The sequence below is a fragment of the Lathyrus oleraceus genome, chromosome 3 (genome assembly GCF_024323335.1).
Source record: "Lathyrus oleraceus cultivar Zhongwan6 chromosome 3, CAAS_Psat_ZW6_1.0, whole genome shotgun sequence".
Classification (NCBI taxonomy): Eukaryota; Viridiplantae; Streptophyta; class Magnoliopsida; order Fabales; family Fabaceae; genus Lathyrus; species Lathyrus oleraceus.
Window position 1 is genome coordinate 206289687 of NC_066581.1, and position 26497 is coordinate 206316183.

The 26497-nt window shown below is 36.6% G+C and overlaps 3 protein-coding genes and 1 pseudogene across 6 annotated transcripts; all 4 read left to right on the plus strand.

Annotated features, from left to right (window-relative positions):
- The first annotated feature begins 12590 nt into the window (after window positions 1–12590).
- Window positions 12591–15909, plus strand: LOC127126329 (uncharacterized). 3 transcript variants are annotated; one of them, XR_007804954.1, is made up of 3 exons: window positions 12591–13461; window positions 14499–14596; window positions 14673–15909. XR_007804954.1 is itself a non-coding variant. In XM_051055239.1 (2 exons), the coding sequence occupies exons 1-2, from the start codon at window positions 12687–12689 to the stop codon at window positions 14507–14509; spliced, it is 786 nt and encodes a 261-aa protein (XP_050911196.1). In that variant the 5' UTR covers window positions 12591–12686; the 3' UTR covers window positions 14510–15909. The 3 variants fall into 3 exon arrangements, 2 of the variants coding, with proteins under 2 accessions (XP_050911196.1, XP_050911197.1); XM_051055239.1 differs by having other exon boundaries at window positions 14499–15909; XM_051055240.1 differs by lacking the exons at window positions 14499–14596; window positions 14673–15909 and adding an exon at window positions 13606–14215.
- Window positions 15910–16984: 1075 nt separating this feature from the next.
- LOC127126332 (uncharacterized) lies at window positions 16985–17909 on the plus strand. 2 transcript variants are annotated; one of them, XM_051055241.1, is made up of 2 exons: window positions 16985–17673; window positions 17774–17909. In XM_051055241.1, exons 1-2 carry the CDS (start codon window positions 17100–17102, stop codon window positions 17815–17817), a joined length of 618 nt encoding a protein of 205 aa, XP_050911198.1. In that variant the 5' UTR covers window positions 16985–17099; the 3' UTR covers window positions 17818–17909. The 2 variants fall into 2 exon arrangements, with proteins under 2 accessions (XP_050911198.1, XP_050911200.1); XM_051055243.1 differs by having other exon boundaries at window positions 16985–17669; window positions 17774–17905.
- On the plus strand, window positions 17859–19718 carry LOC127130445 (pentatricopeptide repeat-containing protein At5g16640, mitochondrial). Its single transcript, XM_051059451.1, has one exon. It carries the CDS (start codon window positions 17859–17861, stop codon window positions 19716–19718), a length of 1860 nt encoding a protein of 619 aa, XP_050915408.1.
- Window positions 19719–19720: 2 nt separating this feature from the next.
- LOC127126331 (cytoplasmic tRNA 2-thiolation protein 2-like) lies at window positions 19721–24666 on the plus strand (annotated as a pseudogene).
- Window positions 24667–26497: the final 1831 nt, after the last annotated feature.

Consider the following 26497-nt stretch of genomic DNA (forward strand, 5'->3'; position numbering starts at 1 on the left):
TTCTGCTTCTTGCTGAACCAAGATATGAGATTGTCTCCCAAGAAGAAACATCCTCCTGATGTGCTTTTTCTGTCATCAGCACTCCCAGCCTAGTCAGCATCACATTACCCAGATAGGACAGGCTCAGACCCATGTGAGTACAACATCCCATAATCACAAGTCCCATTGATGTACTTGAGAATCCTTTTGACTTGATTCAAGTGACTCACTTTAGGCTCTGCTTGGTATCTAGCACACACTCCAACTGCATAAGAAATGTCAGGTCTACTTGCAGTTAGGTATAGTAGACTGCCTATCATGCTTCTATACAAGCATTGATCAACACTAGGCCCTCCATCATCTTTGGTTAACTTCAGATGAGTAGGAGCAGGAGTCCTCTTGTGCCTAGCATTATCCATACCAAACTTCTTAACTATGTTTTTGGCATACTTGCTTTGGGAGAGAAACATAGAGTCCTCCATTTGGTTGACTTGCATTCCAAGAAAGTAGGTTAGTTCCCCAACCAGACTCATTTCAAACTCAGATTGCATTTGTTGAACAAAATGTGTTACCATTTGTTCTGACATACCACCAAAGACTATATCATCCACATAGATTTGAGCAATCATGATTTTGCCGTCTTCATCCTTCACAAACAAGGTTTTATCTATTCCACCTTTTCTGTATCCATTTGAGGTCAGAAATTCGGTCAACCTTTCATACCATGCTTTAGGTGCTTGCTTCAACCCATACAAGGCTTTCCTCAACTTGTATACATGCTTAGGTTGGTTAGGATCACAGAACCCTTTAGGTTGTTCCACATAGACTTCTTCATTCAAGTAGCCATTCAAGAATGCACTCTTCACATCCATTTGGAACAGTTTAAACTTCAGAATGCATGCTATACCTAACAGCAATCTGATGGACTCAAGCCTAGCCACAGGAGCAAACGTTTCATCAAAATCAACCCCTTCACCTTGAGTGTATCCTTGAGCTACTAGTCTTGCTTTATTCCTAGTAATTACTCCTTTCTCATCAGACTTGTTTTTGTAGATCCACTTGGTACCAATGATGTTGGTCCCTTCAGGTCTTGGAACTAGCTCCCATACTTCATTCCTTTTGAACTGCTCAAGTTCCTCTTGCATGGCATTGATCCAGTATTCGTCAGTCAGGGCTTCTTTCACATTCTTGGGTTCAACCTTGGAAACAAAACAGGAATTTGAGCTTATTCCCCTTGACCTGGTAGTCACACCACTATTGGGATCCCCTATGATAAGATCCTTAGGGTGGTCTTTCTGAATTCTGATAGATGGCATTTTGGCGGTTGCATCTACTTCACATTCAGGAGGAGGTTCCTGTACTTCTTCAGACTTGACTGGAATGTCTGTTGAACTGTCAGGGAATGTTGCAACATCCTCTATGACATCGATTCCTTCCTCTTTATCATCCACAATAACATTTATGGATTCCATCAGGACATTGGTCCTGTAGTTGAACACTCTGTACGCCCTGCTGTTAGTGGAGTATCCTAGAAATATACCTTCATCACTTTTGGGATCCAGTTTCCTTCTCTATTCACGATCTGTGAGAATGTAGCATTTACTTCCAAAGATATGAAAGTACTTCACAGTGGGTTTTCTGCCTTTCCATATTTCATACAGAGTGGAGGAGGTTCCTTTTCTCAAGGTGACTCTGTTGTGAACATAGCACGCGGTATTCATAGCTTCAGCCCAAAAGTGCATAGGGAGCTTCTTGGCATGAATCATAGCTCTGGCAGATTCTTGGATAGTTCTATTTTTCCTTTCAACTATCCCATTCTGCTGGGGAGTTATAGGGGAAGAGAATTCACGACTTATTCCTTCAGACGAGCAAAACTCATCAAACTTGGAATTCTTGAATTCCGTACCATGATCACTCCTAATTCGGACAACACAGTTGTCCTTTTCCCTTTGGAGTCTGATGCACAGGTCTTTGAAGACATCAAATGTATCTGACTTTTCTCTGATGAAACTTATCCACGTGTATCTGGAATGGTCATAAACCACCACGTATGCATATCTCTTTCCCCCCAGACTTTCAACCTGCATAGGTCCCATTAAGTCCATGTGCAGCAGTTCCAGAACTCTGGAAGTAGTAGGATGTCCCAGCTTCGGATGTGACATCTTGGTTTGCTTGCCCACCTGACATTCTCCACAGACTCTTCCTTCATCAATAAGCAGCTTTGGAATTCCTCTGACTGCTTCCTTGGATATGATCTTCTTCATTCCCCGTAAGTGGAGATGTCCAAGGCGTCTATGCCACAGCTTCACCTCCTATTCTTCCTTGACTGAAGAGCATATTGTGGAGAAGTTTGAGACTTTAGGTTCCCACAGATAGCAGTTATCTTTGGACCTAGATCCTCTCATAACTTCCTGATTGTCACCATTCGTCACAATACATAGTTCCTTAGTAAACTGAACATAGAACCCTTGATCACACAACTGGCTTATGCTGATGAGGTTTGCAGTTAGTCCTCTTACTAACAACACATTATTCAGTTTTGGAACTCCAGAGCAGTCCAGCTTACCCACACCTTTTATTTTTCCTTTAGCACCATCACCAAAGGTCACATAGCTGGTAGTGTGAGGTTGGATATCTGCCAATAGATTTTCCATACCAGTCATATGTCTTGAGCATCCACTGTCAAAGTACCAGTCTTCTTTGGTAGAAGCTCTTAGAGATGTGTGGGCTAACCTAGCATACCATTGTCGCTTCTTGTTGGAGACATGGTACCTAAATGTCTTATGCTTAGGTCTGACATGAGGGACTTGGTTCGGGTAACCATGAAGCCTGTAGTAGAAGGCTTTTATATGCCCAAGCCTACCACAGTGGTGACATTTCCATTTCTGGAATTTCCTCTTCTGATGATTAGTCATCCTGGTTCCCCGATGTTGAGACATTGGATGTGACTTCCCTTTGAATTTCTGAACTTTAGCCTTTGGGCATTTGCGTTCAGCCGAGGATCTTTTCCCAAAGCCTAAACCAGATGTGGTTCCAGACTTCTGTCCTACCTTTAGGATCTCTTCCAAGGTGTCAGTTCCTTTATTCATCATTCTGATGGATTTAGTCATCTGATTCAGCTTGGAGGTCAGCAGGGTTATCTCACCATTTAGATCCTCTATGGTCGTCAGATGCTTCAGTCTCTCATCTTCCAGCTCCTTGATGAGTTTCCTCTGCTTTTCTCCTTGTACACGTACTTCTGCGCTGGTGACACACAGCTTTTTATAAGCTGCAGCAAGTTCATCAAAGGTCAGTTCATCTGCACTTGAGTCATCATCAGTGGCACAAACACTGGTTAGTGCAGTGACATGTTTAGCAGATTCTCCTTCAGATTCACTTTCAGAATCTCCTTCAGACCATGTGATAGCTAGCCCCTTATTTTGCATTTTGAGGTAAGTAGGGCATTCAGCTCTGACGTGTCCATACCCTTCACAACCATGACACTGGATTCCCTTGCCGTGGTTGAACTTCTCTTCAGAAGTTGATCTTTTCTTAATATCAGACGTGATGTTCTTGACATTAGGTCTACCTCTTTGATCAATCTTCTTCACGAACTTGTTGAACTGTCTCCCAAGCATGGCTAAGGCTTCTGATATGCTTTCATCACCTCCAGTGTATCCTGCTTCTGACTCCTCTTCAGCTTTAGATACAAAAGCTACACTTTTGTTCTTCTTTTCAGCATTCTCACATAAGCCCATTTCAAAGGTTTGGAGAGAACCAATTAGCTCATCCACCTTCATATTGCAGATGTCCTGCGCCTCCTCTATGGCTGTGACCTTCATAGCAAATCTCTTAGGCAAGGACCTGAGAATCTTTCTTACAAGTTTTTCTTCAGCCATTTTCTCACCTAGTCCATCAGAGGTGTTTGCAATTTCAAGAATATTCATGTGAAAGTCATGAATAGTCTCATCCTCTTTCATCCTCAGATTTTCAAACTTGGTGGTCAGCATCTGAAGTTTGGACATCTTCACCTTGGAAGTACCTTCATGAGTTACCTTGAGGGTATCCCAAACTTCCTTAGCTAGTTCACAGTGGTGCACCAGCCTGAAGATGTTCTTACTGATTCCATTGAACAATGCATTCAAGGCCTTGGAATTTCCAAGAGCTAATGCCTCTTGCTCCTTGTCCCACTCTTCTTCAGGGATCTGCACACTGACTCCATCTTCACCTGTCTTTGTTGGATGTTCCCATCCTTTGTTGACAGCTCTCCAGACTTTACTATCTAGAGACCTTAAGAAGGCTATCATACGAGGCTTCCAGTCATCATAGTTAGAGCCATCCAACATGGGTGGTCTATTTGAGTGTCCTATATCCTTGTCCATGGTACTAGAAAGTAACTTCCCTAGATCTCACCCAGAAATTAACAGGCAGGGTGCCTGCTCTGATACCAATTGAAATTCTAGTTATCAGACTTTAGATGTCACACGGGTTGTTATGACATCCAATTCTGCACAGACAAGAATTATGCAGAACTTAAAAGTAAGTGCAGTAAATAACACAAGTAATTGTTTACCCAGTTCAATCCAACATGACCTACATCTGGGGGCTACCAAGCCAGGAAGGAAATCCACTATCAGTAGTATTAATTCAAAGTTAAACTCACCCGTTTACAACTCTTCACTTAATCCCTACCCAATGCAATTTCAATCTTACTCTAAGATCAGAGTTCCTACTCACTCCCCCTCAATCACCTCAGTGATTACTACCTTTAATCAATATTAAAGACAATTTTGAAGTCACACTTCAAACAACTCTTGATTGTGCTTAACAACTTTAATCAAGATACACAACACTCACGCTTAAAAGCTTTGAGCGACACAACACTTACAACTCAATGAACACCCTATGCCAAAGCAATCATCTACGTGATAATGGCTTGGCTTACAAGATATGTCTAATACAAGACTCACAAAAATACAGCAGTGAAGTATGATGGACGCACTCAATCTTCACGCCTCAAAATCCCCAGTTCTGAATGAAGGAACGACTTCCTTTTATATTGCAGTACTTGGGCCTTTGCACTTGTATTCTCCTGAATTTAAGGTCACGCAAGTTCCCCTAAATTCCACATCTAGGTTACTAACAAATAGGCTATTTGTTAGGTTCATTAAATGTAGCTTGGTTGTTGATTTCCTGGATTTTCTCTCAGCTGTTGAATCCCTGAAGAATAGCCTGAGAAAAAGCTGAAACAGAAAACTGAACAACCTACAATATAGCATATGCTGTCAGGAATGAATGTCACGACATTCAGCTTGACATCAAGGATCATATGCTAAGTCTGTTTTTCCAGAAAACAGACTGTACAATTTTGCTGACCTGTATATGACCAAAATGACCATACTACAGTAACAACTTACATTAATAAATGTCAAAGTACCCAATTTGACATTTACACATTTGGCCTTAAGTCAGTTCTGTTATCCTCTTGAAGAACAGACTAAGAAACATGCTGAAGTATAGCAGAACACCACTCTGTCTATTGTTCAGTATATGCTGTCAATGATGAATGTCATAGCATCCAGTTTGACATTCAGTCAGTAGGCCTTATGCCAGGTCTGGTATTTCCTTGATAACCAGACTGGAATTAAATACTAAGTTCTACCAGAACACCAACTGTTCTATTCCTTAGTATCTGCTGATAGGGATGAATGTCACAACATCCAGTTTGACATTCAATAAATCCTGTATTAGCTAATCCTGCAGTAACTACTCAAGTGTGTCATGACATCAATCAAGACATCAGAGTACAGTTAGATATTCTAACCTACAGTGCAGTCACACATACATACCATGTCATGACATCAGTCAAGACATTCGAATCCAGCTAGTGTTTTACCATATAATGCAGCCAATTAAACACCTACACAACGCCTCAAATTTGCAGCGAACCGGAAGTCTTTTGAAAAATGTTCCGGTATGTTGTTTGTGAACCAGAAGACTTACTCTTAGTGTTCATGTTTACAATGGTAAAAAGGCTGATCCGGAAGTCTTGAAGCGAAAATAAACTAAAATCCAACTTTTTCGAAAATATACCCTATTTATATGAGGGCATTTTGATCAAAAAAATCTATTGTAGGGGTATGGGTATAATTGATTGAGTATGAGATAAAATTTCCCACCTAACAATGTGTAGTTGATCTATATAAACATTCATGTTTCTTTTGACCTAAACAAAGTGAGACTTTATTCCTACTTACTAATTCATTCTCTTTCAACAACAACATTGTTTCTCTTCGTGACAACCTGAACGTTATCAAGAGCAAACTCCACAATCGGCCGATGTTCAGGACCAAAAGTTTTTGTGGTCAACCAAAGACAACATAAGACTACGCACAAGAAACACGGCGCACCGCAATACCAACTTGTGAGGTGTGACTTGGTTGGAACACCTCATTGATAAAAAAAGAGAAAGTTATTGCTAAACATCTTCAGGTTGTTCACGTACTTGGTATTGATAAAACAATATGCAGAATCATCTCAACATATTCAAGGTTTTCTATATGCAGGTAATTTGGATAAAATAGTATCTTTTATTGGCTATGTGTTCCCAGTATTCAACAACAATATTGGCTATTAACGTTGAACATTATGGCAGCATGAAAGCTGTTATCGAGCACTATAACAAACAGAAAGAAGAAGAACATCAACTAATGAATAGAAGTCAAGGTAATTACTATTGCTATACTACTCCTCTTGTTCCTAAATTTTCTCTAGTAAAAACTGTTTAAACATATTTGATATATGTTTTTCTACTTGCTTGTTTTGGCAGACAGAAGCAGCTGGACTAAGACAACAACTGCAGTACCTGCAAGAAAGCCATAGGTAAATTAAATAATGAGCAGTTAGAAGTTAATCATAACATAAAAAGCATGGCACTATCATTCCGTATCCACGCATGGCACTATGATGGACGATTTATGTTATATGATAAATTTATATTTTCTTCTTTTTCATTTTCTGGATATTATAGGATTAATGTATTCTATTTAGTTAAATATATATTTTCTATCATTATAATGAAAAATTAGCTATTAAATGAATACAAAAACTTTGAAATGAAGAAAAAACGGTCATAAATTTGAGAGTCCCAACAACCATAACAAGGAGTTAATTTATAAGTCAAGTATTTGTATCTTTTGTTGTAATCATCAGCAACGTCTCTTCTTTTTCATGTTTCGCCAACTTTGCATAAATTTCTTAATTCTTCTGTTTTTCTGGACAATCACTAGAATAGTGATCATACTTCTAACAATTGTAATACTGAATGTGACTTTTGTCTGTCTTTTGACCACCACATCTTCCTCTACCTGTAACACCACCTCTTTGGTTGCCTTGGTTCCAGGGTTTTCTCTAATTCGACCGGTTTCCTTCTTGCTGATTTCGACCAGTCGAATTGTTGTAGCCTCCTCTGCCTTTGTTGTTATTCCAACTTCCTTTGTCTTTCCTTTCTTTTGCTGATTACGCCTGCAAAGTCATCACTCTTCAACTTTCCTGCAGCTCTTTCAGCTATTCTTTGTTCATGAGATTCAAGCGTCCCTTGAAGCTTTTCCTTTGTTAGTTTTGACAAATCTTTCGACTCTTCTATGACTACTACCACGTGGTCGAACTTTGGAGCCAACGACCTCAAGATCTTTCAAACAACAGATCTTGATGTTAACACTTCTCCACATACCTTCATTTGATTCACCAGTTTAGTAACCTTGATGAGAAAATCAGTTATGTTTTCATTGTCTTCCATCTGAAGTAGTTCATACGTCTTTTTGTGAGTTTGTAACCTCACATCTTTCACCTTCTCTGCGCCTCCAAACGATTTCTCCATAATTTCCCATGCTTCTTTCGCTGACTCTGCATCACTAAAATTTTCAAAGTTATCTGCATCAACACATTGATGGATTATAAAGAGAGCTTTATAATCTTTCTTCTTCAATTCTTTATGTGCAACCTTTTTTTGATCTGTCGCGTCTTCTGCAAGCGTTTCTACTCCTTCCTTCACAAGATCCCAAAGATCTTGATAACAGAACACAACCTTTATCTGCTTGCACCAATTCTCATAATTGTCGTTCTTAAGAATCATAAGATTTACTAGAAAATGCCCGTTTGGATGATTCATTTCCATGGTGATTTTCTTCCCATGGATCGATTAAACCGGAGCTCTGATACCAGATGTTGGAAATCCACCACAACCTATGAAGAATTTCAATCAATCTTGATGAACAAGAATGTTATCACCTACACAATGACAATAAAAGAAAAGAACAATGAAGAAAGAAAGAAAGTAAAGAACGATGAAGGAGAAGAAGAATTAAATTCTGCAGAGTTTCTCTCTACCCGTAACTGTGGAAAACTTCTTATTCACTTTGCAACTGCAAAATACTGTGAATACTATGAATGCTCTATTCACTTCATTACAAGAATAAGGGTTACTCCCTCTATTTATAAATTTAGATTAACTTGGACCTCAAGACAAAGCCCAAAATTATAAAAGCCCAAAATAGCTAACACTACTAAATATAGACATAAGTCAAAATCTTGTGTGAAACAACATGTTTCGACACTTCGACACACTAACATAACTCAACATACTAAGTAGTTCGACACTTCCTTGTTTTGTCGAGCAACCTGCTTCGGCACAAGGAATTACAATTCAACAAGATGTAGGCTAATGGAAACCAAATTGGGTTGAATTGCAATTGAGGTGACTCGTTAACTCATATATTCCTTGAGACTTAAACCTATCAATTTTTCCAAAAAAAAAGAGAAAAAATTGAATTTTATATAAGCTTGAGAAATAAACTTGAGAAAGTTTTGTTATTGGTTGTTAATATACTATTTTGAATTATTTAGATGTTTTACGAGATTTTTACTGGTTCGATAAATATGTTGATATTTCTTATAACTCTCTTAAATTGCTAAATAGGAACTATTAATTGATATATATTATTTTAATATAATAAGCTATATTATTATTATTATTAAATATATTTATTTAATATATTTTAATTTATTATTATTATTATTATTATTATTATGAAATATAATAATAATTATTACGACTACATAGAATTTAGTTTTAATACGTGGCATCACATGCTACTTGCCATGTTATAAATTGTATTTTTATGTGGGAAGACAAAAAAAATAATGGTTTATATTTTTCTTTTAAATAATTTAGTTTTTTAAAAAAATTCGCAAAATAACATTCATTTTAGATTAACTCTCAAACTATCATATTTTTTTATAAAAAAAAATCAATACATAGGTGTTAGATGAATTGATACCTGTTTTTGAATTTAAAGAGGAGATGCCAATTGAATTGACTACTGCATTGTCAATCCAATTGGCATCTGTGAAAAGAATGGGAGGAGACGCCAATTGGTGTGACTCCTATGTGTATTGTGTAATTTTTTTTTGTATAAATAAAGGTGTTGTGTGATTCATTTTTCCACATCTTTTTTCGTTATATTGCAAACATTGTTCGTCTTCGTCGCCGTTATGGGAAATTGATTTATTCAAGAGACAAACCTCTGATGGAGATGCTCTTCTGAAACATCTGTGTTTCGAGCAACTACAGAGGAAGTTGATTGGTTCGTTGGTTAGACGGAAACATATATGAAAGCGGAAAAATTAGAAATATTAAGAGACACGATGCTGTACGTGAGTGGGTGCGAGTTAAAAATGATAAGGATGCGAGGGAAATGATGTTTGGACCAAATGATATCAGCTTGATTGTTGTAATCAATTATAAATGTTGTTTTTAAATATTGTGGTTAAGTATTTTTATCTGTTTTGATATTTGTTGTTTGTGTTGTTTATTCAAACCTGTTCTTTTTTAAGTGTGTTTAAGTTGGAGTGATGTTTGTTGTTAACATTATTGTAACAAAAAGTTGTTAATATATCAAAATCAAATGTTACAAAAATTGAAAGGAGGTACTAAATTATGATGCATAGGTTGCTCAGAGATTGAGACATTTTTTCTTATTGTGTCTGAGTTGACGATATATACTACATAATCTTATCATTTTATCAGTCGTATCCATTTCTATTCTAATACGCGTGCTGTTTTACCGTCCTTTTTTCTTTCTTCGCATCTCATCGTTGTGCCAAACTATGTCCTCTTGATATGGAGGCCAATATTCCTAAGCTTTCGTTATAGACATTCATGATGACAATGGTCTTGTAAACATCAGATAGATGACTGTAAGCATCTTGGCGAGTATGTGCACATGGCGCAATGACATGGGAGTAAGGTATACGAAAGGCTTGGAACATGCCACAGTCGCACCAACTTCTATTTAGTCTGACGGCATAGGATAAATTTTGCCTCCCCTCATTGTGGTCCATTGTTTCCTATACACTGAAATTTTTCCTATGACGGTCAAATATTGTAACCGCGTGTGTGTTAGCTTTGATAGTTTCCTCTTTCATCATTTTCATACAACATTCACTGAATAATTGACCTGACATTAACATTGCACTCCATCTTTCGCCTCTGATTGCGAAGGTCGATGCCAACCTAAAATAGGTTGTTCTCACCAATGCGATTATTGATAGATTTCTAACGCCTTTGAAGACGTCGTTCATGCATTCCACAAGGTTTGTTGTCATGTGGCCCCATTGACATCCTCTGTCAAATGCCTTTGTCCACTGCTCTAATCGTATGTTATCCACCCACCTTTCTACATCTGCATTTGACAATCTAGTTTCGTCACGGTAATGTTGAAATGACACCTGAGTTAGAGCATACCATGCATTCACCATTATTTTGCAAAGATTTTTGTCTTTGATTGTACGCATGAAGTTTTGTGCGATATGTCTAATGCAATAGAAATGGGTACAAGGAGGATTATGCCATCCGCTATCATGATTATTGTAAGCACTCTCAATAACAACATGTCTATCTGAAATCAAACAGAGATTGGCTTGTGGAGCGACGTGTATTCTGAGATGACTAAGGAAGAAACCCCCAACCACCAGCAGTTTCACCTTCAACCAGAGCAAAGACAATGGAAAAGACATTATTGTTGTCGTCTTGTGCAAAAGCCATAAGCAAGTTCCCTTGTATTTTCCGTATAACCATGTTCCATCAATTTGAATAATAGGTTTGCAGGATGCAAAACCTTTGATGTATGGTTGAAACGCCAAAAAGAGTCGGTGAAATATTCTATTTCCACCAACACAAGTTTCGTCAGGTGTAAATGCTGACAATGTCTCCGTAATTGCAATAGTCCCCGATGCGTATGTCTTAAGTGCCCATAAAAACCGTGACAATTTTTTGTACAAATCCTCCCAGTTGCTGAATACCTGTTCAACAACCCTTGTCCTTGCAATCCACGCTTTCTTGTAAGAGGGAGTATAATTATATTGTGTGACGATGTGAGATATTATTATACTCACCTTCATTGACGGGTCTTTGTTAACAAGCGGAAAAATATCTTGACATATCAATTCAACGCTTAATTTTCGGTGATTCTGTACAATATTAGTGTCAATACAACTGTGAGGCGGGTCTATAGAAGCTATCTGCCAAGAATCACTTCTCTTCCTATGAGACGTAGCCAGCCGAAACTTACAAAGAATGTTACGATATTTAATGACATACCTTCTCGAATCAGTGCGTTTCACAGTGAAATCAACAGAGTTATCCATGTGAAATTTTTTAATAGCTCACACACATTATTCTTTAGTGTGGAACTTGTCTCCCACTTTTAACTCACCCTCTGACTGTTGATACGGGTTGTAAAAAACATTGTTGGATGTGTCATCGTCATGCAATTCCATGTTTGTCATATGTTGAGGCGGATAATATACATGACTTTGAGGTAATGGCGCTTGAGAACCGTCATCTTCAATCTTGTCGTTCAACATATGATCGACCCGTGTCTCGCTTTCTTCTTCGTCGTCGTCAACGACATTGACTTCTACATCAGCTTCATCTGAGTCTTCTGATTCAAATTCATCAGATTCAGCTTGATCAGTTATCTGAGATTGTTGAGATGGTATACTTTGTTGGAGATTAGTATATAACTCAATAGAGTTGAAACCAGAATGTTCATGACTAACAAACATATATTCAACATCTTCATCGTCTCGCACCTTTAGCGGATAAAATTTACCTTGATTGTTTTCGAAATAAATTGGATTTTGACTTTTATATGAAATTACATTGTTTTAAAAAAAACACACAACACACCTATGCGTCAGACTAATTGACGCTTCCTCTTAAACCTAACACATAGGCGCTAATTGGATTGACAACACTAGGTGCATAAGACAATCCAATTGACGACACCTCTTTAATTTAGAGAGCATATGTCAATTCATCTTACACCAGTTCTTCAAAGTGAATTATTTTGAGAACTTTTTTTAAAAATTGAGTTATTTGATAAAAAATTTTGATAATTAAAGATTACATATTATTTTCTTAAATAAAAATTAAAATATTATTAAAATTAAAATAGAGAAAATAAAAATGCATTTTAACCGTATTTTTTTATCAGTAAAATAATAAAGTTTTTTTTCAAAATAAATAAAAGCTTAATCAATTTTCTCAATCTCTATCATCCAAATAAAAATTTCTTAGCTACAACCCGTTTTTGACTGTGGAAATTGTTTTGCATAATGAAACAACTGAGAAAATTTTGCTGCTGAGTGCTACTTTACAATATTGCATGGAACCCCCGGCAGAAGAAGGCGGCATTCGGCTCCTCCCACTCTCAACGTCGCCGGGCACTCACCGGCGTTCTATTTGCTCCAACTGCCAACGGCCGAATCCAGTGTGTCTCTGTCACGCGCTTCCCGCAAATCCCATCCCAACCACCACCCGAGTTTTCATTCTCCACCACCCTCAAGAGGCGAAACACAAACTCTCCACCACTCCAATCCTCACCAAATCCCTACTCCACGCCACCTCCATCACCGGCCGCCGCCTCCGTCGAGGCACCTCCCCGCTCTTCGACCAGTTCCCCCCTGCCGTCTACCTCTTCCCATCAACCAGCTCCTCGCCGGCCGTCAACATCTCCGACCTCAAATTGTCGGAGTTGAAACGCAGCGGAGAGAACGGCGGCCTGGTATTGATTGCCTTTGATGCGACCTGGAAGCATGCGAAGGAGATGGTGAAGGCGAGCGAGGAGTTCCTGTCGAAATTTGCGATTAGGGTTTGTTTAGGGATGGAAGATGAGAAAGTGAGTGGCGGAAGTATTTATGATTCTGAATTGATTTTGAGGAAGGAACCTTTTGGTGGTTGCGTGAGTACTATGGAGGCTGTGGCTAGAGCATTGCGGGTTCTTGAGCCTAATGGGGTTGAGATTGAGGCTAGACTCATTGGGATTTTGAGGGAAATGGTGAATTTGCAGGCTGGTTTTTTGAAGCCCGTGAAGCCCAGACCCAAATTGTTGAAGAAGAAACAGCTTAAGGAAGTGGAAAAGAGTGAGACTTCTGATAATGGTTAGTGGCTTCTTGTATTTTCAACCTTTACCTACCATTCTACTAACAGCTAATGCCATGGTTTATATTATAGGTTAATTTCTATGCACATCATGATGCCATTTTGTTGATAGTTCCTAATATATCTATATATTCTATCTATAGTGTGAAATCTTATTGGATGTATCAAGTCTTAAAAAACAGTCTGTTACCACGGAGAAGGGAGCAACAAAACGATATCGGAGGATGCCGATACCGATACCGTTATTCACTTTTTTTTGGGATAAAGAACAAATTGTGATTAATTCACACCGTGACAACCGCAACCAGTGTCACAACACCTATACCGACCGAAATCGCAAAAGCCTTTACGCGACTGTAACACGACTGCGACAGTTATTTAAAACCTATGTATGTGTATAAAAGTTTTACAATTACAAGTATAAAAATGAGTCCTCCTATTAGCTTTTAGCCGTATATGCTACCCCACCATGTTGATTCCACATCAATGCCACCATACCAGGGATTGATTCACTTATGAAACTTAGGTATTTTAGGGGCTAATTTGCCTGTAATTAGCACATGCACAATTGCGGTTATTAATAAGTTGGCATTGATCTGAGATCAACATATAGTCTAGTTAATGTGATACATCATAGTCTCTAACAATAGAAGTTAACAGAAGTGCCATGCCATTTTGAATGACATTTTACAGTTTAATGGATGTATTTGCAAATCCTTAAAAATAAAAGACTATTTTAATCTATTACTACAATTTCGATGGCTAACTCGCCTATTCACATATGTATATAAATGATTAAATCCATTATAGTATACCAACAAAGTTGCATTTATATTAATGACAAAAGGAGCCAATCATCTTACTACTACTCTTAAGATAATAAATGAACAAGTTGCATTTGCATTTGTTGCTATATATGTTAAGCAAATGAGGAATTTGGATTCTCTTTATTATGACTATGCATACTAATGTTTTTGGTCATCATATTTAACAGTGGTAAATATATTTATAACACAATATATGATCTCTGTTTCAGAAAAGCCATGATTCAGGGTTGGTAGTGAAGGTCAAGAATCTCACTTGGTTCTCAGTTTCTGCATGAAGTCTGGGGTTTTACATGGATAAATTGATATGGTGAGGATCCAAATTTCCAGATTAGGTCAATTTGATTTGTATAGTGTTCCAACTCTTTGGTGCATGTTTCTATAAGATTCTGAAGTTCAGAAACCGTGTTTGACTGGAGGAGTTCTATGGGAGCTTCCGTAAATTGAGTTGTGGGATGGAGAACTTGCTCTCTTGTGTGCCTTCCTTCTATACTTGCTGGTGCAAAAATAAGAAGAGACAGTAGAGATTTATCTCTACTAGCCTTGCTCAGGCATTGTCCTTAAACTTGCTTTTTTTGTGATCATAAATTCCTTCTATATCTTCCTATCACTCCAAAGTTAGTTGGGGCCTGGGAAGCTTTCTCGTACGATTGTTCTTCTCTTCACATCATTTTTGATCTGCAGAACTTGCTCTTCTGCTTTCTTGTTCTCAAACAGTGATGAAGTCAAGCACTTGTAGATACGCATACTGTTAGAGCAAATGGTTGGAACATCATACAAGTCAAATCAACTTTCCCTAAAAGTCTAGATTCTCACCATCACATATCTATCTCATGATATATCAGATTCATGATTTACTAGGAGACAAAAAGTAAAAAAACAGTTACATAGAGGCAGAGGGCAAGTTTCTTAGGTTTAACGACTACTATCATAGAGACTATATACAATGTATATAGCATTTATGACAAAGCAAGGCCAAACAAATACAACTTAACAGACTAGACTGATAGAGAGCCAAATTTTGTTATCATTATTTGTTGAATCTCAAGGTTAATGGTGTCTCAACTGTCACATCTGCCATTTTCGGCGTGTCATAGAAGCCATGTCACCAATGCTGTGCTGCAATCACTAGCATACAGTTTTGGCTTTGATGTGTACGTCAGTTTTCATGAAGGTTCCAAAGTTGCATATTCAACTACACACCAAGTGTGATTTGAGCTGCTGCGTTTTTGCTGCTATTTTTTAATCTGTAGTCTGGACTGATATTTTGATAAGGAGGCCATGAAGTCTTTACATTGGGAACTTATATTTTTGCGGGCATGTTGCTGCATGATCCATTACCTTGGTAGTTAGTTTGTGTTGGATTTATTTTTGGCTCTGAATTGGATCCATAGATGTTACAAACTTTGATGTAATTTTCGTTTCATCTTACTTTAGCATATTATTGCTCATTCTTCAACCCCTCGTAGAAGGTGGGGAGTGTGTGCTACTGATGCTGAATTTGATGGTTACTAATAATGGATTGTTATTTATTGAGAAGAAAAGTCATATGATTGACCAAATCATATATGCAAATGTTGATGTATAGACGTACTTCCAATGAAATAATCAATTGAATGCTTATCAGTGCTAAAAGTTAGAGCAAAGCTTCTTCCTTTTTGGAACTTCAGAACATTTGTACATCCTAGAAAATAATTTATGAAATGTTAAGATATAAAATAAACTATGGAACTTAAATTTTTAATTTTCAGAATGCAAGCATTCTGAAAAGTTGATTTTGCATTATTTTATGCACTCAATCAATTGATGAAAAGTTCATAAAAATAAATTATGTACTTTAATTTTTCTTATGAATATTTATGCATCCGTAATCAAATTTCTAAAATGCATACAAACATATTTTATATTTTTTTACAAATAAAATTATAATTAGGTTTCAATATCATACTTGAATAAAGATTAGGGGTCTCTTTGAAACGCTTTTCATTTTTAGTTTTTAAAATTTGTTTTAAAAATCTGTTTTTATAATTAATTTTTGAAAGCTGTTTTTGAGATGAGAAAAAAAATTTGTTTGGTAATATAATTTTTAATTTTAATATATTTTACACATGCACAAAAACGCATAAAAACAGGAGCACATAATGTGCTCAACTAAAAATTAGCTCAACTATAAATTAAGTTAAAAGCAACAAAACCTAACTAATTACTTATAGTTAGCTTTTAAACATATCTATTAAAATCAAATGTTAAGGATTTGAATGTCTCACATATAATGAGTTACTAGTAGAGTATAGAAGTTTAACATATGTCCCTACAAAGATCTTATCACTTCAATCCGTGTTGTATGAACTAAGGGTTAAATATATAAGTGCCAAGGATTCCATGTAACAAGTTTAGTTCAGTTGCTCTCTCACTTTAATTTTTTATTTATTTTATCTTATGAGATTATGTATTTTGTATATAATAAATGAAATTCTTTATTAAAAAAAAGATTAATATTTTTGGTTTTAAAAATTCCTGAAACTCATCATAATTAGTTTCCAAAATTCAAAAAGGGTTATTTGGTGAGAAAATTACAAGAAAAATACAAAAAGAAAGATATAAAAGTAAAACAGAGGGGTGGTAAAAGCAAGTAAAGCCCAAAGAGCAATCGGGATAGCCCAATAAAACCAGAAGTCGGAAAATGCCGCCACCGTAATCTCCATTACTGCTACAGTCAAACTCAACGTACACAATTCCGCAACTATCACTTCTAGAAAAGCAAAACAATAGAATCACTTAATCAAAAAAAGCACTTTTGTGTCCCGCTCCGAATGTCATCCAAGTCTCCTCTCCTCTTTCTACTGAGGATGAGGAGGCACCACCACCGTCCCCACACTCTCACTCTCTTCTCTTCCACTTCTTCATTTCACACTGATTCCTCGTATTACTTAACTCAATTCCTACCTCTTTTCAATCGAACCACCAATTTCAATCCACTTACATTCATCACCCCAAGAGAACGCCGAATCATAGCCCTCGGATTATCCACCATCATCAAAAACCGTCAAGGTTTCGTCTTAAAAGCTTTCTCCATTCGTTTCTGCTCCTATTTTCTAGTCAAAATCATGAAGCTTTTACACACTCGCGAAGCATCTTTCGCTTTCTTCAAACTAGCATTCGGAAATTCCGATTCCGATGAAATTCTTCATTCATGTTGCATTTCCGCGCATGTTTTATCAGCTCAGAGTCGCAGCCTGCTTGCACAGGATATGGTTTCCTGGGTTTTTGGGAGGATTGAGGCTGAGAGAAGTAAGGAGCTTGTTGGGTTTATGTGGAAGAATCACGCTCAATATGAATCTGATTTTTCTGTGTTGAATACCCTAATGAGGGGCTTTTTGAATGTAGGTATGCGTTTAGAGGCATTGGATGTTTTGAATAGAATGAGAGATGTCGGTGTTATACCTAGTGTAACTGCAATGACTATTCTTTTTAAATTGTTGTTTAGGGTCGGTGATTATGCTAGTGTGTGGAGGTTGTTTAAAGATATGATTCGAAAAGGGCCTTTTCCTTCTGGTATTACGTTTAATACGATGATTTGTGGGTTTTGTGGACAGGGAAGGGTTGTTATAGGGGAGAGTTTGTTTCATTTGATGCAGAAATTTGGGTGTGAACCTGATGTTTTTACATATAATGTTCTTATTAATGCGTGTTGTGTTGGGGGGAAGACTTCGGTTGCTGTTTCTTGGCTGCGTTTGATGATGTTAAGAGGTTGTGAGCCGAGCATTTCCACGTTTAATACTATTTTGCACACCCTTTGTAGGGAAGGAAATGTGTTGGAGGCGAGGAAGCTCTTTGATAGAGTTTTAGCTATGGGGATCACTCCAAATACTGCGATATATAACTCGATGATGGATGGGTATGTAAAGGCGAGGGATATTGGTCAAGCTAGCTTGCTTTATGAAGAAATGAGGATTAAAGGGGTTCCTCCTGATTGTGTGACTTTCAACGTTTTTGTTGGAGGGCATTATAAATATGGGAGAAGAGAGGATTGGAATAGGTGGTTGAAAGCTTTAGTTGTGAAGGGATTTTTTCAGGAATGTTCACTTTATGATGTAACAGTGTCATGGTTGTGTTGGGCTCGTAGAATTGATGAAGCCATGAAATTATTAAAGGATTCACTTGAAAAAGGACAAACTTTTAGTGTTGCTGCCTTTAACTCGTTAATAGCAGCCTATAGCAGGGAAGGTTTAGAAGACAAAGCTTTTGAAGCCTATCATATTATGGTTAAATGTGGTTTCACTCCTTCATCGTCAACATATAATTCTTTGCTTATGGGTTTGTGTAGAAAAGGGAGGTTGCAAGAAGCCAGGACACTTTTGTATAGGATGACAGAGAAGGGGTTTCCCATAAAAAAAGTGGCTTACACTCTGCTTTTTGATGGATGTTTCAAGATGAATGATATGGACGGGGCTCTATTTATGTGGAAGGAAATGAAAGAAAGCGGCATATATCCCGATGTTGTTGCCTTTACAGCCTTAATAGACGGACTTTCAAAAGCAGGTAACATTGACGAGGCATATGAAGTGTTCTCAGAAATGTTAGCTATAGGGTTCGTTCCTAATAATTTTGCTTATAATTCTCTGATTGGGGGGTTTTGCAACTGTGGGAAGATGAAGGAAGCGTTAAAGTTGGAGAAAGAGATGAGGGTTAGAGGTCTTCTTCCTGACACCTTTACCTTCAATATCATCATTGATGGATTTTGTAGACAAGGAGACGTGAAATCTGCAATTGATGTATTTCTTGAAATGCACCGGATTGGTTTGATGCCTGATATATTCACATTTAACATATTAGTTAGTGGGTACTGTAAGGCATTTGACATGGTTGGTGCAGATGATATGTTTAATAAAATTTTCACCTGTGGGCTTGACCCAGATATCACAAGCTATAATATACGCATGCATGGTTATTGTAGTGTTCGAAAAATGAATCGAGCAATTCTCATTTTGGACGAGCTTGTCTCTGCCGGTATTGTTCCAAACACAGTGACATACAACACTATGATAAGTGGTATTTGTAGTGATATTTTGGACCGTGCTATGATTCTTACTGCAAAGTTAATTAAGATGGGTTTCCTTCCAAATGTGATTACAACCAATATATTGCTGTCTCACTTTTGTAAGCAAGGGATGCCAGAGAGGGCCTTACTATGGGGCCAAAAGTTAAGAGATATTTGCTTTGATTTTGATGAAATATCCTATATAATACTGAACAAAGCTAACCATTTGGTGCAGAATGAGGTTGAACTTGTGAGAGGAACATATGAAAAGAGCCTTTTTTTGGATTTCCTAATGTACATTACATTTGACCATTTTTCAAGAAATAGACCTCATAACACAGAGTTCGAGAATAATTTGAGGTTGATTGAAAGTCAATATGTTGCTTTATGAACTTGATTGTTTCATCATTTTATAATCCGGGACATTCTCCGAACTCCACGGTTTTGTGTAATCATGAGATGAGTAAGTATTCGCTACTTGAGCATTGCACCAAACAAATGGTTACACAATATGAGGCAGTGGCACAAACTGCAAGAAACCTAGGAATGTCATTAGATATTGCTACCACTCTGGAGTGCTTTTATGTTTGTTTCTTCACTAAGGATAATAGTATCTATCCTTTTAGAGGGCTGCAGTGGAAGCATAGTTTGCTTCTAAGATTTTGAGGCCTCTGCTCGGGACCATTATCAATCGGAAGTGTGGTTGTATCCGCCGAAGTTCAGGCAATGAAGATTGTTTTGTAAGTCATTTAAATCCATGTATAGTAGAAAGTGTGTGATATCAAATCTTGCTCATGCCGACCCATGACCTATTTTTATCTTGTATTGTTGAAACTTTGTGACACATTGAGAGACTTTAAGACTGATTAGGCATGATTTTAACTTTTAATTGAAGTTAGTTGCGTTGATTCGGAAAAAAGACTAAATCTCATAAAGAAAATTCTATCATCTCAAACTTTGTTATGAGTTTTTGCATTTTGAATCCGTCTGCGGTGGACCATGAAAAATATTGTTCACAAGTGAACCATAAATTTTAACCATTTAATAGAACGCTTTGAATTTTTTACATGACCTGATAATGCTGGTAGTGTAATTTCAAAAATTGCCACAGTTCCTGATTTTATTTCAACAGGTTTAAATTTAAACCCTAAGTTTCTCTGGTTTCTGCATTGATATTATTGACAACAATCACCCTTCTCATTCCCAACAACAAAATCTCCCATTTCATTCCCAGCAACCACCTCCCCTCTCATTCCCATCAACAACCTCTACAATGATCAACACTGTGCATAAAACCGAGGATTTTCCCTTTGCTAGCATTGTCACAATCTATGCTTCTTCTTCACCTTCAAGTCTAGAGTTCCTTCTCACAACTCTAGGATCTTAGCATTTTTCACCTTCTACTTCTTGTTGGCTTAATCTCCATATTCACAAATTTCCATAAACTTGTGAGTATTCTCTTCATTTTAAGATTTCTGACTGCCTAGTTTTACTGCATGTCTTGCACACAAAAAATCTCACATGCCACTTGTTTTTTTCTTTAATCTGAAATTTAATGAATATGCAAAATGTGTGTGAAATAGTTTGTTTGTTATTTTGATTTGATTCAGAAATGACAATATTCAGCTTTTCCTAACTTCTGTAATTCATTAAATGTGGCCAAATATCTTACTCATTTTTTTGTTTAAATGTTCTCATAATTAATCACTCCTAAGGAGCCGAATGTCATGCATCGGTGAGTGTGGGAGACAAGATCAAAGGCACAGAGAAAAAGATACTGAAATTCGTTCCTGAACTTCAGTGAACTTCAGTAAACGTATAGACAACATTGGTGACAGAATGTGGACTGTTAAACACTTTGAGCTCAAATCAATCGGTTCACTTCAAAACTACAGTAGATGTAGACAAGATTGGTGCTGTAGAAATACTTCAGGTAAGTTCTTTGATCTGCTTGTTGACTTAATTTACTACTCCCTCAATCCCACAATGAGTGATCCAGTTGACCATTTCACACATACTAATAAAAAGGAATAAATGAAAGAGAAATGATATTTTTACTAAAGTACCCTTATCATGTATTGGGAATGATGAAAGTAATATTAATTAAATGGTAAAATTGGAAAAGAGGCATTGGAAATTGAAATTGTTCATTCATTTTGGGACACTCTTTTATTCCAAATGGATCAATCATTGTGGGACAGAGGAAGTATTCTACTATTCTTGTTGACTTCATTTGATCTTTAATTACTTGTTTTTTTAAAAAAATTTAAATTTCAATATGTGTGGCTACAATATGAGAGTGGCAATAGATTGTGGCATGTAAATATAAATTCCTGAAATTTTAAGTAATGGAATGAATAGTTCTGTTTTGAGCACGAGTCAAATACTTTTTGTGATTGGCCCAAGTTCTTGATGGATGAATAGGAAAACTTTGGCTGATTTGGGCTGTGAGTAAATCCTCCTGGTTCTAGTATCTCTGATGATAAACTGGCACTTTCTTTCAGGCATCAGTTTTTGTTTCTTTTTATATGTTGCTCTATCACGTTGCCTGTCGGCTATCAGAGCTATGCACAAATTTTGTTTTTCCGATTCCTTCTCATGAAATGGAAGAAGTGGTTGAAGCTATTGGTTTGATTGTGTCGAGTTTAGCCCCGCCGAGGAAGGAGTTTCATTTTGTTCCTATTGAGACTGTTTACTCGTCGGATTCTAGTGATGGAAAAGAGAGGTTAATTCAGCTGATGAATGTAGCGAGTGATCCCACTAGTAGGGAGGATATGTTGCTTTCTCTGCGCATGTTGGCCTTGCAAAAGGTTTACTACTGGATTTTGTGATACTATCTTGATTTGAAGCTTATAGGCATACATATGAATATGTTTGAAAACACGTTCAATTTGAAATTGTTAACCATTTTTTTCAGGTGGCTTCTGAATTTGGGTATAACAGGATTGTTCTTGGCTCGTGCATTTCAAGTATTGCTGCTCATGTCGTTTCAGCCACTGTGAAGGTTTGTTAGCTATTTTATAGGTAAATGTTTGTTGTTACTTGTTAGTATGTTACTAGTATGTCGGTCGGTAGCAAGAGTTTGAACCCTAGACCTCCTCAAATTCCTCCGGGTGTCCGAAATTATCCACTTGAGCTACACCTTGGGGACACTGAAGGTTTGGCATATTAATTCAATTGAGTTGAAGTTGTTACTAGGAGTAAATTGGGAATTTTATGTCACGAGTCTTGACTTGTGAGTGAGCATGCCAAATTAAATGTTTTCTGCCCAATCGAATTGCTTATTTATTATTTTTTGTATGTGCTTTGTCTAGTTTTTCTCGCGGCATTATGCTAGAAAAGTTACTTGTTTATGTTAAGAGAGTACTTTTGCGTACCGCTCTTTGGTTGCACTAATTCCCCAGATATGCATTTTGTTAAGTGAATAAGAGACTTTGACCATTACTAAATAAATTTGCGATGAGAGTTAAACTATGATTTTAATGTCTAGTGAGCTTAAAATATTTTTGTCAGGTGCTTAAGTGATTGAACTTTTGCATTCATTAGCATAATTCAATTTCTAGATTGCATTTATCTGAAGAATATAATATTTGTCTTTGTTGCCATTGAGAAGCTGTTTTTCAAGGATCATCTCAATATATTATATTGGAAATGTATGAGAACTGCTTGAACTGAATAACCCGTGCCTACAAGGGGATAACACATGTGCTAAGAAATGCTTTAGCTTCATTTTCTTTTTATAAAAAAATATGCAATTATATGAATTTTGGGATTCATGTCCACATTAATCCTGTATAAATTCAAATTGTGCTGTGTACACTTCTTAGTAACTACTAGGACCTTATCCAAGTTTGTCCTGTATGTTGCATTGTACTGAAGAATCAACCTTATGTAATGGGCACTCATTTTCATATTATAACAGGGGCAAGGATATTCGTTACCTGCTGATATCCAGTGTGTTGATGCTAGATGGGAAATTCCAGTTGTGCTTCCTCTGCGTGATTGTTTTATTCAAGAGATCAACATGTTTTGCCGTCTTGACAGGTTTGTGCTCCTCTGAATATGCCCATAAACATTTTCAAAGAAATACGCCGTTGCTTTTGTTTGTTCTACTTCTTGTTTTTAAAATTTTAGAATTCCTCTGTCTTCTTTGTTGCTTAGTCTGAAATATGCAATTCTTACTGGATGAATTTGTCTCATCTTTTTGGCAAGGCAGTCTAAAGACTATTAAACTGTCTACAGGTCAGAGTTCTAGCATTAATAGCTTGGTCTCATCTTTTGTGGCTTTATTGCAGGTATATTTTTTTTTGCACCACCCCTTTGATATATAGTTTTGGGCTGGGAGTGGAGATTTCGGTGATGAATTTTATCTTAGGAAAGTCAGCTGTGACCTGTTTTATGAGTGTGCCACAGCCATATACATATTTAAAATGGAGTTTTAAGTGTTCACATCTAGGGTTTATAGAAAACATGTTTTTTCTTATTAGTATTTAGTTTTCCCTTATAGTAGAAGCTCGAATCTAATTAGCAACTATCCAGTCATTAATGGATTACCTGTTTTACAGGAAGAGAACCCATCTCGAGAGAGGACAATTGTAAGAACAGCCTTATCCCCTTTCAATTCATTAGGATTCCCGAGATCATTGATGGTAACGTTCCGTTGGCAACTCGAAGACGGCAAAAGAGATACAATCTCAAATCCAATGAATCTGTTTCCTCCATAAACTTTTTGTTCTCTCTGCAATAGCCCACTTGACAAAAGTGAGATTGTTGATTGGAGCAATCACAGAAACTGCAGAAGTAATGTTTTTATACTTCTTGCTGTTCAAATTGTCAATTTCAGATACTTCCACCAGATTCCACATCAATGGAGAAATTTTATATGGATTTACCGCTTTCAGTGGTTGCCCGGTCAAACCAGATCAACAATGGTAAATTGAATGCACTGAGGTATGTGTTTCCGTCATGGTCAAGTAAAATACATTTCAAATTTGGAGTATGAGAAATTTGGATAATCTCTTTTGGCTCTGCTAATATTTATGAATTTAAATGGAACATTTTGATAGATCTAGAGTCCATGATCATTATCGGTGGTAAACTCCATTAAGATCTTCTAATCAGGTCCTTGCATTCCCCCCTGGCAAAGGTGTTCTTTCAGTTGTTGAGGCTTTTGGTTTTACCGCATGATCATGATGTTCTGCTACCCTTCTTTAGTAGGAACACAATTGCTTGGATTGTTTTCAATTTTATTGGGACTGTTTTCTATCTCCAAAATTTTTGATAGTGATACAATTTTATTTTATTTTCTAATTAAATATGAACTCGAAATTTAAAAAAAATCTGAAAAAATAAGGCAAATATTGGATTTATCAAAAGATTTGGTATGTTAATTTTTTTTCAAAAAAATCGATAAAAAATTCATATCGGCAATTTAAAAATGAACTATCGAAATTTTGATATGTTATCAGAAATTTTGAATGAACTATCGAAAATTTTATTCGCACTTTTGACTTAAATTTGTCCAGAGACATGAAAATATGTGAGAATGTCGGGGTTAATTGAGAGGTAACATGCTAAATCTTCGAAGCATGTGTTGTAAAGTTATTTTTACTTCTGTTAGTAGTAATTTATATTCGGACTTTTAGTCCGTTAGTTATGGCCATTGGATTAGAATCTTATAAGACAATTTTTTCCCACTCTTATGGTGTGATTTATATTTCTGAAAACCCAAAAATGTCTTCAGAAATTTTTGGATATGTATCTCCGAATGCAACTTAAATCTTCTCATTTTTCATAAATTAAGTAACCATTTTATTTTTGTCAAAAAATGTTCAGAGATTCACCTGTGAATATATCTGGGATAAATTCTGTGAATATATCTGGGATAAATTCGAATATGTATTTTCGAAAGCATCTTTCTTCCTTTGTAAATTAAGCAACCACTCCATTTTGTCAAAAAAATGATATGGAGATGCATCTACAAGTATTTTTGGGGTAAATTCGAAGACGCATTTGTGAAATATTATTTGCATATTTCTTGGGCATAAACATTATCCTAAATTTGTATTTTTTAAATTCAAAGTCATTTGAATTCGACTAACATTGTCATTATTTGATTTAAACATTAATAAATAAACATGAATATCATAGAATAAAGTAATAGAATAAAGTAATGTGTTAATTAAAAATGCATCTAATCATATTACAAACATTGTTCTCAAAGGATTTTTTTATAAAAATAATCCATTTTTTCAAAGAAATTCCCAAAACACCCCTGATTTCAAAAAAATTCACAAAAAATACCTCACTTTTAGGAGGAGTCTCCAATTGAATTGGCGACTCCTCTTAAAACTTGAATGGAGGCGCCAATTGGATTAGCTAGGGCAGGTGCCCTAGCCAATCCAATTGGCGTCCATGTGTAGGTTTTAAGAGGAGTCGCCAATTCAATTGGAGACTCCTTCTAAAATGCATTTTTTGTCTTATAAATAGATGCGTTGTGTGACTAATTGTTCCACATCTCATATAATCATTTGGCTATCATGTTTGGTGTTCGTCGTCGATACGGAAATGTGATTTATGCAAGAGACAAACCTCAAATGCTGATGCTGTTTTGGAACATCACCACGTTCGATCAACTGAAGAGGGAGCTGGTTCGTTGGTTAGATGGGAAAATACCAGAAGGGAAAAAAACAGAAGTATTGAGAGACTTGACAGTATCTTTGGTTGGGTGCGAATGAAGATTGATAAGGATGCTAGGGAAATGATGTTCGGTCGAGACGACATCAATTTGATTGTTGTAATCAGTTAGAAATATTAATGTTTTCAGATGTTTTGTACTGATGTTTGTTGTGAACCTCGTTGTAACAAGAACTTAATGATATATAATGATTGAATGTTACAGAAATACAATGTTACAAAAAGCTTAAGACCTAGATGATGCTCCTCGATTGGGACAATTGTTTTTGTTGTGTCCTGATTGACGACAGATACTACATAATCTTATCATTTTATCTGTGGAATCCATCTCTGTTCTTATACGTGTGCTGTTTGGCTTTCCTTTCTTCTTTCTACGCATTGCCAAACAATATCACCTTCATATGGAGGTCAGTAATCCTCCATTGGTAGTACTGAGAAGCTTTGAGTATATACATTCATGATGGTGTTGGCCTT

Bases quoted from the DNA above. Each gene is read 5' to 3' on its own strand.
- LOC127126329 (XM_051055239.1), top strand. From the start codon at position 12,687: ATGGAACCCCCGGCAGAAGAAGGCGGCATTCGGCTCCTCCCACTCTCA.
- LOC127130445 (XM_051059451.1), top strand. From the start codon at position 17,859: ATGATTTGTGGGTTTTGTGGACAGGGAAGGGTTGTTATAGGGGAGAGT.
- LOC127126332 (XM_051055241.1), top strand. From the start codon at position 17,100: ATGTCATCCAAGTCTCCTCTCCTCTTTCTACTGAGGATGAGGAGGCAC. The intron at 17,674-17,773 runs GTATGCGTTTAG...ATTGTTGTTTAG, and splicing joins GAGGGGCTTTTTGAATGTAG to GGTCGGTGATTATGCTAGTG.